General features: G+C 45.0%; 1 protein-coding gene across 4 annotated transcripts in view; it reads left to right on the top strand.

The window, feature by feature from the left end:
* ZFAND2B (zinc finger AN1-type containing 2B) overlaps positions 1–5,043 on the top strand; it is a 34,025-nt gene extending 28,982 nt beyond the window's left edge. For 2 of the 4 annotated variants that reach the window (XM_040358167.1, XM_040358165.1), the window contains 2 exons: positions 2,665–2,740; positions 4,771–5,043. In XM_040358167.1, coding sequence (XP_040214101.1) covers positions 2,665–2,693 — 29 coding nt within the window. In that variant the 3' untranslated portion in view covers positions 2,694–2,740; positions 4,771–5,043. Of the gene's footprint in view, positions 1–2,664; positions 2,741–4,563; positions 4,608–4,770 lie in introns of those variants that run through there. The other 2 variants (XM_040358166.1, XM_040358168.1) reach the window with 2 other exon arrangements.
* Positions 5,044–17,150: the final 12,107 nt, after the last annotated feature.

The raw sequence follows: 17,150 nt of genomic DNA, 5'->3' as shown, positions 1-17,150 counted from the left end.
ACTCACCTTGTAGTCGTCCATCGTAGATTTCGGCTCCCGCGGGGAATGGGCGTGCCTATGGAGAGGAAGGATGATTGACGGCCGGCCCTGGCACGTCACTCTCTCCGAAGACAGCCGGAGTAGGTCTCGGCTCTTCACGGCGCCTGCGCACAGGCTATGCGCACGCGTCGTGAAGACCAAGCCTATTTCGGCTATTTCCGGAGAAGCGTGACGCGCCAGAGCCGGCCGTCAATCATCCTCCGTCTCCATAGGCACGCCCATTCCCCGGTATCTTCGATGGACGACTACAAGGTGAGTATGGGGCTAAAAAAAACGGGACAGGCATACTGTAGCTCGCGCTACAATGCCTGATTTTAAGGTAAAAGAAAAAAAAAATGTTTTTTTCCCGTCGATAGGGTGAACCCCCGCTTTAACTTAATGTCCATTCATGTAGCGATTCTCCCATCAATTTATTATTTGATTTTGCTATTTCACAGTTTATTCCCTAAAATAGGTCTATTTTGGCTTCACTAATTAGCTTATTCTAAAAACTCATGTATTTTGAGTCACTAAATTACCACGGATGAGAGCGCTTCTATATATATATATATATATATATATATATATATATATATATATATATGTACATGTATACACATAATAGAGAATTTTTTATTATTATAATTATTTCTTATTTTTTAATTGAGACTATACCTATACATACATGTTGTGGTCTGATTTTGAGAAACTTTATAAGTAATTTTATGGGTATTTCTATTTTTATTTTTTTATCTCCATTGTCATTTTATTTTGATTTTCATTTATACACAGGTTTTTCACAAATCAATATGTGTTTTTCACGCTTTCTCCCTTTTTTATAAAGGGACACACTTGAGGGAGGTTTGACCCATATTTCAGCTGTTTAAAGTGCTGTTTGATTTACTGCTTGATTAACTTAATTGATTCCTCCCTGCTGTAGGCAGGGCTTTTCATCACATGATTGTATGTTTTGTGTATATATTTCATTTGTAGTGTGAACCTTGCTAGCCATGACTAAGCACTGATGCCAGTGCGAAACGTTGGCCATACTGATTTTTGTGGGCTTGCAGTGACTGTATGCACAGTTGAAAATAAAGACATCTCTTTTAAAGAAAATTTTGGAGTGCGGCTGTCCAGCTTTTGTTCTTTTGTTTTTTGACATGCCACATTTGGCATGTAATTTTTTTGGGGGGGGGAGTGGGGGCTTCGGTAGGAGTGGGACTTCCTGTCCCACTTCCTCCTTCTGCCCAGGGACCGCCTCGGCGACTCCTCTCGCCTTAGGCGGCCCCTCCTTGTAGGCGATCTCCTGGGACACGTGACGGGTCCCAGGTGATCGCCTATCCACTCAGGGAGCGCAGCGCCGCTCGCGCAGTGAGTGCCCGGCCGTGAAGCTGAAAGCTGTCACGGCCGGGTGCCCACAGAGTGAATGGAGGCGCCGGCGGAAAGGGGGGAGAGGAGCGGAGCTCTGGGCGGCCGGCCACGCCGCTGGACCAGGTAAGTGTGTGTGTATTAAAAGTCAGCAGCTACACTTTTTGTAGCTGCTGACTTTTAATAAACCTAAAAAAAAGTCTGGAACTCCCCTTTAATCACCCTCCTCGACACAAATTTTCAGCTACTGTTTTCTAATGTGTCGAAGAACTTGACAGAAGTGACTCTGCTGATAACAGAGGGAAACAGAGAGAAATGACACTTAGAACTTTGGAGACGGATAAGTAAAAACTTCATATATATGTGCTTAGGTCAAATATCATGCATTGGGTTTACAACCACTTCAAATATCTGAGGAAGGAAAGGTTCTATTGACCTACGCTTTGGAGATCATCTGGAATTTATTTACAGGTGCATTTGACCTGCGGCTGACTGCCTTCTGACCTGCTTCGAAAGGACTTTGCATTTCCATGGACTTGTCTGAAAATGCAAAACCCAATTGATGCAAACAGAAGCCCATTAACACAGGCCCTTAGTGTTCTGATTGTGGAAGATGGGAGTATCCCTACCAGCAGAACACAATAGTGCTTACTTATGTCCCTGTAACAGAAGGCAGTTAACGGCTTTCTTCTTTTCTCCTCACGCACAGTGTGGGGGGGGGGGGAGCACATAACCGGCTTCTGTTTACTTGCATGATTGCCTGTCATTGGCTGACAGCTGATGACGTGGTAAGGGGCTGTTTTGATTGGCCCTCTACCGCGATCTGTGATCAGCCAAGTCCAAAGGACTCAGTGATTAAAGTGTGCGCTGCCCAAGCCCAGGAGGACAAAGTAAGCCCGTGCTGTAGCCATCTTTAGGCTATAGCAGTGGTCATCAACCCTGTCCTCAGGGCCCACTAAAAGGCCAGGTTTTTATGTATTACCTTGGGGAGATGCAGACTAGAATACTGCAATCACTGAGCAGCAAATGATATCACCTGTCATGTATTTCAGTTATCTTGCAAACCTGGACTGTTAGTGGGCCCTGAGGACAGGGTTGGTGACCACTGGGCTATAGCGTGGGCGGGAAGGGTTAAATTCTTAGAAGTGTTTTCGAAGAGACATTACCGAGAGACTCTAATATATTTCTCTGAATAAATGGGCTTTCATTGAGCACTTAAAGCAAATAATGATCTTGTGTGTTTCTCGGATCTTTTTCACATGTGCTTTTATCCCTCAGCACTCAAGAAGAAGAAGACTTGGCTCTAGCCCGAGCTTTGTCAGCTAGTGAAGAAGAATACAGACGACAACAAGCGGTCAGTACAATTCATGTTCCTCTTGAATCAATGTTAAATAGTTCAGGCATAGAAGATCTACTCACATATTTTTAAAGGGTTAATTTACTGTATGTAATTAAAAACCTCTGCAGCAATTACTACCTACTACTAATGAAAATCAACTAGTGCGATCGTATTCCTGAAAACATTACTTGCCCCTCCGCTCTGACATTCCAAATCTGCATTCAAAAGACGTGCACCTAGAACGGCTGGTATAGGCAGAGCAGTACTAGGAAGCGGAAGGACGTTGGACAGTCTGCAGCTGAATTGAAGAATGTGAAGACCTCTGGGAGCTGGGACGCACGCTGGTCCGGCTGTGTGGCGGCTACCGGATCACTACGCAAAAGATGGCATGGCTTACTTGTTTCGGGGCTCCACCCCTTTGTCAAACCAATAGGAGGCTTTCCTATAAAACCTTTCCCTATTGGTTTTACAAAGGTGTGGTAAGATTGACCTCATCCTTGTGGAGAGCCGAGTCCTGCCGATCCATGCCTAAGTGGGCTCCACGGATCCGGAAGGTGTCACAAACCCGCACTAGCTTGCATTCCAGCTCCCAGCACACAGCAATTCGGCTTCAGACTACACGGCGTCCAGTCGCTTCCTAGTACTACGCTCCCTATACCAGCCACTTACCTGATGATCTCTGCAGTTCTCCTGATGACTACACGCCCAAGGATGACATTCACACTGACCACCTATATATATAGTGAGTGCAATATTTTTATTTTCTAATGTCACTTTTTATACAGTCTACATCAGGGGTAGGCAACCTCGGCTCTCCAGCTGTTTTGAAACTACAAGTCCCATGAGAAATTACAAGACCCTGACAATCACAGGCATGATTCCTAGAGGCAGAGGTATGATGGGATTTGTAGTTTCATCACAGGTGGATGGCCAAGGTTGCCTACCCCCGGTCTACATCATGGGTGCTCAACCTGTCGCCCTCCACCTGTAATGAAACTACAAGTCCCATGAAGCATTGCAAGGCTGACCGTTACAAGCATGACTCACAGAGGCATGATGGGGCCACAGGTTGAGCACCCATGGTCTACATTAAAGGGGTTGTAAAGGTACAATTTTTTTTTTTTCCCCCCTAAATATCTTCCTTTACCTTAGTGCAGTCCTCCTTCACTTACCTCATCCTTCGATTTTTGCTTTTGAATGTCCTTATTTCTTCTGAGAAATCCTCACTTCCTGTTCTTCTGTCTGTAACTCCACACAGTAATGCAAGGCTTTCTCCCTGGTGTGGAGTGTCGTGCTCGCCCCCTCCCTTGGACTACAGGAGAGTCAGGACGCTCTCTACGTTGCAGATAGAGAAAGGAGCTGTGTGTTAGTGGGCGTCCTGACTCTCCAGTAGTCCAAGGGAGGGGGCGAGCACGACACTCCACACCAGGGAGAAAGCCTTGCATTACTGTGTGGAGTTACAGACAGAAGAACAGGAAGTGAGGATTTCTCAGAAGAAATAAGGACATTTAAAATCCAAATGGAAGGATGAGGTAAGTGAAGGAGGACTGCACTAAGGGAAAGGAAGCTATTTGGGGGGAAAAAATTGTACCTTTACAACCCTTTAAGATGGAGGCGCCCTCTTCTGGTTGTCTTTCAAAAAAAAACATTTTTTTTTTTTTTTTGCTTTTACATTTTGTTCAATTTTTATTTTTATTTTTTTTCGAATGTAATACCAATCTTGTTGCTCTACCTCTGGTTTGACTTCTTACTATATACAAGGTACCAATAGACCAGCTCCAACCACTCTAAATAAAACCCCAGTTTAAAAAGAAATCTTTAAATATTTTTCCCTCCAGTGCTCTGAACGACACACATAGGAATTTTGCACCTAATTCAACAGGTAAGTGTTTAAAACATTTTCAGATTTTTTTTATTTATTTTTTGGCCTACTCGTACCTTGTATGTAACATCGATTCACTTATATGTACACTGTCCTTTTCTCCTGTTTTAATATAATGGCTTTTTTTACATGCACTAAATGCAGCTGTACTGTCTATGTTTAGGGGCCGAGTCGTGATGCCAAACAGAGCATGTGTAATATGTGCTAGCACGGCACCGGAGCAGCACCCAACCCCAAGCACAGGAGCAGGAACTGCAATACCATTCTGGGTTTCAGCCACAACTCTGGGTTTTTACTCTTCAGAACGGACACAATATTTTGGATGATGTTTTGCATGCCTGAGTTTCTATCACTTCTTTTCCTGTAGGCTGTATAGGCCACTTGTCTGGTCTCATTAGCTGGAAGTAAAGAAGGTATATACTGTTGCTTGACACTACAGAAGCCATTTTGTCAGATCTTGAGAAATGCAGCCATTTGTGTCAACAAGTCCTGGTGATATATCCAGGGCAGAGCCAATTCATGCACAAGGTTACTTAGACGGGGGTAGGGCCTGATAGATGTTTAATGGGCCCTGCTACAACCTTCATGCTCCAGCGGTAAACTAGGGGGATAGGGAAGTTGCTCTAAGATAGAGGGCTCTAATCTTTTTAAACAAAGGACCAGTTTATGGTCCTTCAAACTTTAGAGGGGGCTTAACTGTGGCCAGTGGAAGTAGAAGATGCCCTGGTGTCAGTAAACGGTGCCCCATCATTGGTGTCAGTGGGAGGAATAGTGCCTCATCATTGACCTCGGTAGGAGAAACAGTGCCCCACCATTGGTGTCTGTGGGAGGAATAGCGCCCCACCATTGGTGTCTGTGGGAGGAATAGCGCCCCACCATTGGTGTCTGTGGGAGGAATAGCGCCCCACCATTGGTGTCTGTGGGAGGAATAGCGCCCCACCATTGGTGTCTGTGGGAGGAATAGCGCCCCACCATTGGTGTCTGTGGGAGGAATAGCGCCCCACCATTGGTGTCTGTGGGAGGAATAGCGCCCCACCATTGGTGTCTGTGGGAGGAATAGCACCTCATCATTGGTGTCTGTGGGAGGAATAGCGCCCCACCATTGGTGTCTGTGGGAGGAATAGCGCCCCACCATTGGTGTCTGTGGGAGGAATAGCGCCCCACCATTGGTGTCTGTGGGAGGAATAGCGCCCCACCATTGGTGTCTGTGGGAGGAATAGCGCCCCACCATTGGTGTCTGTGGGATGAAAAGTGCCCCATTGTCAGTGGCAGGAACTATGTTTGTTGTTTTTTTTTTTTAATAATCTGTGAACCTTTTAGTACCGCTTTAAGCTTTATCGCACCTGCAAGCTGATTGGTTTCTATGTAGAGCTGCACCAGATTTTGTACACTTCAGTTTTAGTAAGTCAACCCCCCAGTGTCTCTAAGCCTAGGTTCACATTGGAGCGATTTGTCATGCGATTTGAGTGATTAAATCGCATGACAAGTCACAGCCTACTGGAGGCGGCGGCACTGTTTTAATTGGTGCGACACTGATTTTGCGGTGCCGCACAATCTGCAAAAGTAGTTCCTGCACTACTTTTGCAGATTTCAGGTGCAAGTTCGATAGACATCTGTGCATGAAGCCACAGAGGTCTATCAAGTAGCACCTGAAATCGCGCTGACCTAGCTACTTTAAAATTGCGCTACTTCAAGTGAAGTAGTGCGATTTCAAAGTAGCATCAATGTGAACCTGATGCGGCCGCGTGCCCCAGCATGTGGTCCGGTGCGTGTCCCTGTACACCAGGGATATGCAATTAGCGGACCTCCAGCTGTTGCAGAACTACAATTCCCATGAGGCATAGCAAGACTCTGACAGCCACAAGCATGAACACAGAGGCTGAGGCATGATGGGACTTGTAGTTTTGCAACAGCTGGAGGTCCGCTAATTGCATATCCCTGCTGTACACCGATTCAGATGCAAATCGGGTCCAAATTTTTGCCTGAATTTGCACCTGAAACGGAGCCAAAGACGCACCGGACCCTTTTCCAATGTGGAGCGCGGCAGCCCCAGAGATGTGTGAACCGACTCAATTGAGAGTCAGTCACAGTCTCCTGTCATGCAAATTGGATGCAGAGAAAACCACATCCGATTCACATGAGTGTGAACCCAGCCTCAGAGTGCCAATCAAAGGGATGGAGCAGGGAAAGCAAAGCTGCTACCACCTTGTCTATAGACCCCCGTTCTTTCTTTATCCATCTTTGATCTAAAGCCGCATTCTCTTTAACAGTGATTGAGCCCACAAAATGGCTTTCTTTACAGTGTGTAGGCAACAGGTTCTCTTTATGAATGATCATTATAAACATTTCCAAAGAAACTGTATATATTGTATCAGGTATCACCAATAGGAAAGCCTTTCAGTCCTGTCTGCCATGCAAACATGCTATGAGCATTCATGTTTCATTCCTGCTGCTTGAAAATAATAAGAGCCTTTTTTATAGAAGTATCTAAATATATAAAACTCTGGTATGTCTGCTGCTGGTATACCACTGCCTCTAGTGAATGAAAAACTTATATAGCGCGGCACATGCAAACTGAATCGCCTCTGGGCGATTCCTAGTATGCTGGGACTTGTAGTTCAGCAGCAGCTTGCACGCCAAAAGTTATCTGCTTCTGCTATATGAAATGGACTCGGTGCTAGAAATGTATGTAACACGCCGTATGACTGGTTTATAAAAACGGAAGTGAAGGAGAAATGACTTCCAATTGTGCTTAGTGAGAATCCTTTATAACTACAAGGAAATATATTTCAATCTTAAAGTGAGTGTAAGGGATCACCTTGTAAAACGGCATATTTAGTTTTAAAATCGAAATGTAAAGGCAAAACCTTTTTGTAAAACACTATAATTAAATGTTATTTCCCTTATTCATAAGGCCCCTTTCAGACTGGGGCGGGAGCCGCGGTGGCGGTAAAACGCCGCTAAAAATAGCGGCGCCATACCGCCGGGAATGCCGCGGGAATCAGCCGCTAGCGGTGCGGTATTAACCCCCGCTAACGCCCGATAAAGGGTTAATACCACCAGCAATGCGCCGCTATAGAGGCGCATTGCGGGCATAATTGCCGCGGTTTCCCATTGTTTTCAATGGGAAGGAGCGGTATACATGCCGCTCCTCTCACCGCTCCAAAGATGCTGCTGACAGGAGATTTTTTTGTCTCCCGCCAGCGCATCGCCTCAGTGTGAAAGCACTCGGGCTTTCATATTGAGCCTGCAGTAAAGGAGTTTTTCAGGCGGGATAGCAGCGCTATTTTTAGCGCTGTACCGCCTGAAAAACTCCTCAATGTGAAAGGGGCCTTAGTGATCACAATCCCTCAGTTCTCAGCTGCATAGGAGCTGGGGGAGGAGAAGCAACAGTACACTGGTCTTCCCTGTGAAAGGCTGTGCAAGGGGGGGGGGGGTGTCAGGACAAGTCTGATCATTGGAGGAGAGCTCACTGAGTTCCCAGCATAGCTAGAGAACTGACCACGGTTTGTTCTCCTTTTTAGTGTGGTCAGTTTTTAATAGGAAAGCGGAGGGACTGGCAGGAAAACCAGGGATTTCACATGAAGGAAGCAATACAAAGAACAGGAGACTTTCTCATACAAGTACGTGGTACAGCAGCCACATATTAGGAATATGAAGTGTTGGGGTAACAAACACTCTAAAGTTATATAGCCAGATTCAGGTATAGTTACGCCGGCGTATCGGTAGATACGCTGTCGTAACTCTGAATCCGCGCCGTCCTACATTTAAGCGTATGCTCAAACTGAGATGCGCTTAAATGTTGCTAAGATACGAGCGTCGTATCTTAGCTGTCTATTTACGCTGGCCGCTAGGGGCGCGTACGCTGATTTACGCCTAGAATATGTAAATCAGCGAGATACGCCTGTTCACGAACGTACGCTCGCCCGTCGCAGTAAAGATACGCCGTTTACGTAAGGCGTTTTCAGGCGTAAAGATAAACCACCAAAAAGATGGCGCAGCCAATGTTAAGTATGGACGTCGGAACCGCCGTGGAATTTCACGTCGTTTGCGCAAGTCGATTCAGAATAGGGCTGGTCGAAAGCATTGACTATTTGCGACGTGATTTGGAGCATGCGCACTGGGATACGACCGCGGACGGCGCATGCGCCGTTCGTTCAAAACGTAATTTACGTGGGGTCGTGCTTTATTTACATAAAACACGCCCACCTCTTCACAATTTGAATTGGGCGCGCTTACGCCGGCACATTTACGCTACGCCGCCGTAACTTAGGACACAAGTGTTTTGTGAATACGGCACTTGCCTCTCTAACTTGTGGCGGCGTAACGTAAATTACATACGTTACGCCCGCACAACTTTGAGCCGCCGTACGTGAATCTGGCCAATACTCACCAATTCACACTCTGTGATCGGTCTCTCCTATGGAGCTGGGATTCCAGGTATGAGTCACATGGGGGGAGGCAGTGATGTCATCCCGCCAGGTAAGATCTCTCACTGGGAAAAACACAAATGGTACACATGTTGGGGAGTCATCCAGACCTGAGATTTACACAGCTCTGCCACATGTAACATCTCTGTCTTGGCAGAGAAAGAGGCCGGATCTTTTTTCTGATGCAATCTTTTAGGTCCTCCCCCCCCCTCCCCCAGCCTGTGATTAATTCGTTAAGGGGCAGGCTCATCTGTCTTCTCCCTCCTCCTATGAGCATGTCCCTTGTTGGCACATGGGCACTGCAGCACAGCCGATTGGCCTCTTGTGCTGCTTCTTCCTCCCCCTCTGTGAGTTCTGCTGTACAGAGCTGCATTCATTTGTATCTTTTTATATCTGCCAGGAGTTCAGTTTTTAAATGTAAAAAATGATCTTTATATGCGTCATCTGAAACAAGATTTTTAACCGGATTTATTTATGCTCCAAATATTTTTTTTATTAGTCTAAAAAAAAAAAAAAAAAAAATTCTATACCTGCGTATTCCAGTGTGATTTTTGGATGAGGCGGGCTATAGTGATTTGCAAAGTGCAGTAACCCATTGCGGCCAATCAGCATTCATTTCCACTGATCTGACCTTACTAAACTGAAGGCTTTTATTGGCTCTTCAATTTGCCCTTTATATTTCTTCACCATACCAGCCCAGTTATGGTGTTTTGTCAGATTTGGCAACCCGTCAGATTTTGTAACGGAAGTGACGTTCCGTCGCCACTATCTTGCTACACTCCGCATTCCTCCATAGTAAGGATACAGTGAGAAGGGGGCAAGCGGACATCTTGTTATACCCACCAGAGTTTTGCATTTTACGCTTATTTTTAACAGTAAACGCAGTTTATATCGTGAAATATAGGACTTGGACTGTTTAGATGTTGAATTTTCAAAGCAGCAGCAAGCCTCATCATCTCACAGGTTTACTAATCCGACAGAAGTTGGCTGCTTTTAAAATTCAACATCAAAACATTTAGACGGAGTTCTAATATCCCAAGACGTTCCCCCTGCAAGAGCTGATGACCCTTATGCCGCGTACACACGATCTTTTTCAGCATGAAAAAAACGTTGTTTTTAAAAAACGTCATTTAAAATGATGGTGTGTGGGCTGCACATCGTTTTTCAGTTTTTGAAAAACGACAATTTTTTTTCCGAACATGCTGCATTTTTTAACGTCGTTTTAAAAAAATTTGTTTTTTCGGGGTTGTAAAAAATGATCCTGTGCGGGCTAAAACAACGTTTTTAAACCCGCGCATGCAAGTTATGAGACGGGAGCGCTCGTTCTGGTAAAACTACCGTTCATAATGGAGTAAGCACATTCATCACGCTGTAACGGACAGAAAAGCGCAAATCGTCTTTTACTAACATGGAATCAGCTAAAGCAGCCCCAAGGCGAATAGAACTTCCCCTTTATAGTGCCGTCGTACGTATTGTACGTCACCGCGCTTTGTTCATCATTTTTTTTAAAACGGTGTGTGGGCAACGTTGTTTTTAACCACTTCCCGACCGCCTCATGTACATATACGTCGGCAGAATGGCACGGACAGGCACATCAACGTACCTGTACGTGCCTGCCTAGACGTGGGTCGGGGGTCCGATCGGGACCCCACCCCCCCCGGTACTTGCGGCGGTCGGGTTCCCTCGGGGACGACGCCGCGGCTATTCGTTTATAGCCGCTCCGTCGCAATCGCTCCCCGGAGCTGAAGAACGGGGAGAGCCGTATGTAAACACGGCTTCCCCGTGCTTCACTGTGGCGGCGTATCGATCGAGTGATCCCTTATATAAGGGAGACTCGATCGATGACGTCAGTCCTACAGCCACACCCCCCTAAAATTGTAAACACACAAAGTGAACACTAACTCCTACAGCGCCTCCTGTGGTTAACTCCCAAACTGCAGCTGTCATTTTCACAATAAACAATGCAATTTAAATGCATTTTTTGCTGTGAAAATGACAATGGTCCCAAAAATGTGTCAGAAGTGTCCGCCATAATGTCGCAGTCACGAAAAAAATCGCTGATCGCCGCCATTAGTAGTAAAAAAAAAATAATTAATAAAAATGCAATAAAACTATCCCCTATTTTGTAAACACTATAAATTTTGCGCAAACCAATCGATAAACGCTTATTGCGATTTTTTTTTTTTTTTTTTTTTTTTTTTTTTTTTTACCAAAAATAGGTAAACGAATACGTATCGGCCTAAACTGAGGAAAAAAATTTTTTAGATATGTTTTTGGGGGATATTTATTATAGCAAAAAGTATTGAATTTTTTTCAAAATTGTCGCTCTATTTTTGTTTATAGCGCAAAAAATAAAAACCGCAGAGGTGATCAAATACCACCAAAAGAAAGCTCTGTTTGTGGGGAAAAAAGGACGCCAATTTTGTTTGGGAGCCACGTCGCACGACCGCGCAATTGTCTGTTAAAGCGACGCAGTGCCGAATTGTAAAAACCCCATGGGTAATTTAGCTGCGTATTGGTCCGGTCCTTAAGTGGTTAATGATGAAGTTGGAAAAACTTCGTTTTTTGGACATGCTGAAAACCAATGTTTTCTTTTATGCTGAAAAATGATCGTGTGTACGCGGCAGTAGTGTGTTTCTCTTTGGGTCCAAATATTTTATTAAGCAGTACGCTTGTTCTTCACAGTCTCCTTTTAGACCACACCGCATCAATTTCTATTCTGTCCATATACAGTACATAGGCTGATCTATGTCTCCATTAACACTACTTGTAGAAAACCAGTTTGCTCACTAATTTGATTCTTCTGCTGCAAAACTCAATGACCATGTAACTATATACACTTATTTTGTTCAAATAAATATATATCTGATAATGATGGTGTATGTGTAGAGGTTTATCCTATTTCCCACCATGCCAGTGAGATGTCCTGGTCCAATATCTGATAAAAGCTGTGTACAGGGGAGCCCCCCCCCCCCCCCCCCATACAAGAGTTTTTATTCAGGGAGTCTACCTTGAAACTTCAAGTAAAATAAGATATGATTGTTGTATATAAAACATTTTAGTTTTAAAGCAGAGGTTCACCCTAAAACAATTGTATAACGTTACATCCAGCATACTGCTGACATCTACAGTATGCTGTGTTTTTTTTTTTTCCGCTGTACATACCTTCTTATAGTTCTTTTCAACCGGCTTCCGGGTTCTCACTGCCCCGGGGAATAGGCGTTCCTATGAAAATGAGTAGATGATTGACGTGCGGGTAAGGCGCGTCACACGAGTTCCGAAAATAGACGAACTGGGACTCGGCTTTATACGGCGCCTGCGCAGTCAGCTCTACACGGCATGCGCCGTATAGCGCCGAGTCCTAGTTCGTCTATTTTCGGAACGCGTGACGCGCCTTACCCGCACGTCAATCATCTACGCCTCTTCATAGGAACACCTATTCCCTGCGGGAGTGAGAACTCGGAGCCGGGTGAAAAGAACTATAAGAGGGTAAGTACAGCGGGAAAAAAAAAATACCAGCATACTGTAGATGTCAGCAGTATGCCGGATGTAACGGTATATAGATGATTTTTAGGGTGAACCTCAGCTTTAACTGAAAATAATCATAATTCTGTCTGCAGCTGGCTATACAGAGCTCTTCTGGGTGATCCATTACCAGTGGTCCATCTCTATAAAGGTATTTTATTCATATTTGTGATATAGTTATAGGCCCCGTTCACAAGGGGAATGTACACCCTTGTGAAGGCCATGTTTACCCGCACAGGTGTTCCATGCATCACCATGCAGGCAGTCCCTTTTGACTTGATATACAAGCAATGTCTTGATATACAAGTTGCATCATGTCACAACTGAGTATAAAAGAGAAGAGAGGTGCCTCTTAAGGCCTCGTACAGACGAGAGGATTTCCGCTGGAAACGGTCCGCTGGACCGTTTCCAGCAGACATTCCTCCCCTGGATTTTGATCTGATTGCTTGTACACACCATCAGATCAAAATCCGTGCAGAAAACATCCGCGGTCGCGCCGTCGCCGCGACGATGACGCGGCGACGCTAGAAGGTAAATACTTCCACGCATGCATCAAATCATTCTGACGCATGCGAGGGATGGGGAGCGGACGGACTTATACGGTGAGTCTGTACAGACGACCGGATCAGTCCAAAGGACAGGATTCCAGCGGATAGATTTCTTAGCATGCTACAACATTTTTATCCGCTGGGAATCCGTCGGCTGGACAAATGTCTGCCGAAAATTGTCCGCTCGGGCCTACACATGACCGGATCTATCCGCTGGAACTGATCCGCGGATAAATCTCAGCGGATAGATCCGGTCGTGTGTACGGGGCCTAAGTGTAGCAATATGGTTACATTTAATAGAGGTACAACATTTAGCAACATATTGCTACACTTATTATTATTCACGATTTATATAGCGCCAGCAGTTTACACAGCGCTTTACAATGTAGGAGGAGGACAGTACAATTCAATACAGAAGGTACAGGAGGGCCCGGCTCGTAGAGCTTACATTTTAAAGGGAGGGGGTGGTGATACAAAAGGCTGCAGAGTGATTTGATGGACGCCTCTCTTCTCTTTTATACTCTGGAGCTCCTGCTGGATTTTGCTTCTAATCCCTTGTGGAGGCTTCCATTTGTGGAGGACATTCTATGGTTACACAACCTATCACATTGCTATAATCTTTTTATATGGACTATAAACTGAAGGACTTTTGAATAAATGTGGATGAATCATCTGAGTTTCCATTATTTCTTATGAGGAAATTCGCTTCGATATACAAGTGCTTCGGATTACAAGCATGTTTCATGGAACAAATTATGCTTGCAATCCAAGGCTTTACGTGCATTTAATTTGTCTCTTATTTTTTTATTTATTTTGTTGTTTGTACAACCTATGAAACCTCAATAAAAACGATTTGATTGGAAAATGAATGTAAGGTTGGAGTTGCTATAAGAAATAAGGTCACTTTTTAGGATTTGCTTTTTTCAGAATAGTTTGAAGGACCGGTCTATTTACAAAAAAAAAACATTTTCACTTGAAGTTTCATGATGGAACCCTGATGAAGCTCTTTTACCAGGCTGTGTAAGTGGCGGGTGTTTAATGATGACCCTCTAATTTCATACTGTGACTATTGACAATGAACGGAGGGAAGCTTCACTGACACAGAACACCACCTCATGTTATTTTAATTTATAAACAACCAAATAAATTATGAATGTACATTTTATCCAACATTTTGTCTGCCTTTTTTTGGGGGGCGGGGGGGGGGGGGGGGTATTTAACAGTGTAATTTCATGAGATCATTTACAAGGGCGTATTTATAGGCGGAACTAGGGGTGGAGTTGAATGGGGTAACTGCTGGCGAGTAAGGCCGCGTACACACGGTCGCTCCAAACCGATGAGAATGGTCCGACGGGCCATTTCCATCGGTTCACAGCTGAAGTGGTCTGATGTGCGTACACTCCATCGTTCCAAAAACCGATCGGGTCAGAACGCGGTGACGTCAAACACACGACGTGCTGAGTAAAACGAAGTTCAATGCTTCCAAGCATGCGTCGACTTGATTCTGAGCATGCACGGGTTTTGAACCGATGCTTTTCTGTACTAACCATCGTTTTGGCCCGATCGGTCAGCGGGCCATCGGTTCGATTTTAAAGCATGTTTTAAAATTTTGGACCGAAGGACAACAGGCCGATGGCCTATACACACGGTCGGTTTGGACCGATGAAACTGAACCTTGGTCCATTCTCATCGGTTTTGTCCGACCGTGTGTACGCAGCCTTACTCTTTTTAGACCTGGCTAGTAGCTCAGGACTTGAAATTTTGAGCCCTGAGTTATGTATACGGGGTGATATCAAAAAGGTTTTGAGACTAGTTTTGTAACAGTTGACAGCACAAGACTGCATGCACAGTCATGGGGAGCACCAACCTTCATAACTCAGTGTGCCAAAATACATTGTCCTGTGTACATTGGGAGCTGTAAAAGCTTTCTACTTATTTAGCAGAGTATTGCAAGGAAAGAACCAAGATTTTGAGTTGTGTTTGCTCATATTTCCTCTTGTAAAACCATTTTCAGCAAGGGAGGAAAATCACCCTTCACCAGGTTTATACCTGTGAACGGGGAGGGGGGTTAAACTTGCAGCTGAGTCATGTTTTTACTACCTTCCAACCACTTCCTTATAAGCTGTAAAGGCAGCAGTCAGGTGTATACGCATGCTGTCGTGGCAGTGCTTTGCGACGTGGCAAATATGATCCGGCCCCTGTAACGGGGCCCATTCAACTGCATGGGGCCACACCACAATATCCCTGCAGCTGGTTGTGATGTGGTGTGCAGGTTTTTAGGGGTTAAAACAGGCAGCGAGGAGGAAACATAATGCTTTCTCACTGCCTGTCAAAGGTTTAACTGGAAAGGTTCCACTCAGAACAGGCCTCGCCATGGTCAGCCAAAGAAGTTGAGGTCACGTGCTCAGCGTCATATCCAGAGGTTGTCTTTGGGAAATAGACGTATGAGTGCTGCCAGCATTGCTGCAGAGGTTGAAGGGGTGGGGGGTCACCCTGTCAGTGTTCAGACCATACACTGCACACTGCATCAAATTCGTCTGCATAACTGTCATCCCAGAAGGAAGACTCTTCTAAAGATCATGCACAAGAAAGCCCGCAAACAGTTTTCCGAAGACAAGCAGACTAAGGACATAGATTACTGGAAACATGTCCAGTGGTCTGATGAGACCAAGATGCACTTATTTGGTGTCAAGTGTGTGTGGCGGCAACCAGGTGAGGAGAACAAAGACAAGTGTGTCTTGCCTACAGTCAAGCATGGTGGTGGGAGTGTCATGGTCTGGGGCTGCATGAGTTCTGCCGGCACTGGGGAGCTACAGATCATTGAGGGAGCCATGAATGCCAACATGTACTGTGGCATACTGAAGCAGAGCATGATCCCCTCCCTTCAGAGACTGGGCCGCAGGGCAGTATTCCAACATAACGACCCCAAACACACCTCCAAGACGACCACTGCCTTGCTAAAGAAGCTGAGGGTAAAGGTGATGGACTGGCCAAGCCTGTCTCCAGACCTAAACCCTATTGATCATCTGTGGGACATCCTCAAACAGAAGGTGGAGGAGCGCAAGGTCTCTAACATCCACCAGCTCCAGTGCCAACCTGTGAAGCTCTGGTGATCTCCATGCCCAAGAGGGTAAAGGCAGTTTTTTAATGATTTGTAATACAGTAAAATGTAATGTAATGTAATAAAATTTTATGAAATTTAACATTTTATAGTTTGGTGTGGTTGTCCCTCTCTGTTACCAGTAAAGTCCATAAAAGGTAGTTTTTTTTTGGTATATGTATCCAAAGTCAGAACGTAAGTAGTGAATGAGGCTCCGTCCAACGTGTTTCAATGGTTACGATGTCATTAGGGATAAATATTATGATGGTTTGGACTGTGAACTTAGTATCATTGATTTGTCCTTATAACTATGCTTATTAAAGTATTTAAATATTATGAACAAGCAATTAAAGCCCTTATTCACCTACAAGCACTGTGGAAAACTTCATCTTCAAAGTTATTGAACTGAAATCACAGCTTTTCTCACCTTAATCTCTATGGCAGCAGAAACTTGGCAGCCTGCCAGACTTTTAATGTAAACAATTAGCAGGTGCTGTAAGCTGTTGGAAATCCACTGAAACCAATTCTGTTGTGATTTTTGAAGATCAATTACTCCACAAAACGTGCAACTAGAGAGGTCAGTGATGCATTGTTTTAAAGCCCTTTACTGCTTGTTAAAGAGTTGTAAATGCAAAAGTTTTTTTATCTTAATGCATTCTATGCATTAAGATAAAAGACTTTCTGTGTGCAGCAGCCTCCCCAGCACCCCCTAATACTTACCCGAGCCCCATCTCTGTCCAGAGATGTCCACGAGTCTGTCTGGGATGCTCCTTCTGATTGGCTGAGACACAGCAGCGGTGCCATTGGCTCCCGCTGCTGTCAATCAAAGTCAGTTCGCCAATTATCAGAGGAGAGATGGGATGGGGCCGAATGGCAGCTGCGTGTCTGAATGGGGACATGGAGCTGCAGCTCGGCTTGGGTGCCCCCACAGCAAGCTGCT

Source organism: Rana temporaria, chromosome 6 (genome assembly GCF_905171775.1).
Source record: "Rana temporaria chromosome 6, aRanTem1.1, whole genome shotgun sequence".
NCBI lineage: Eukaryota > Metazoa > Chordata > Amphibia > Anura > Ranidae > Rana > Rana temporaria.
Note: the sequence above shows the minus strand (reverse complement) of the source record. Positions and strands in the feature narration are given on the sequence as shown.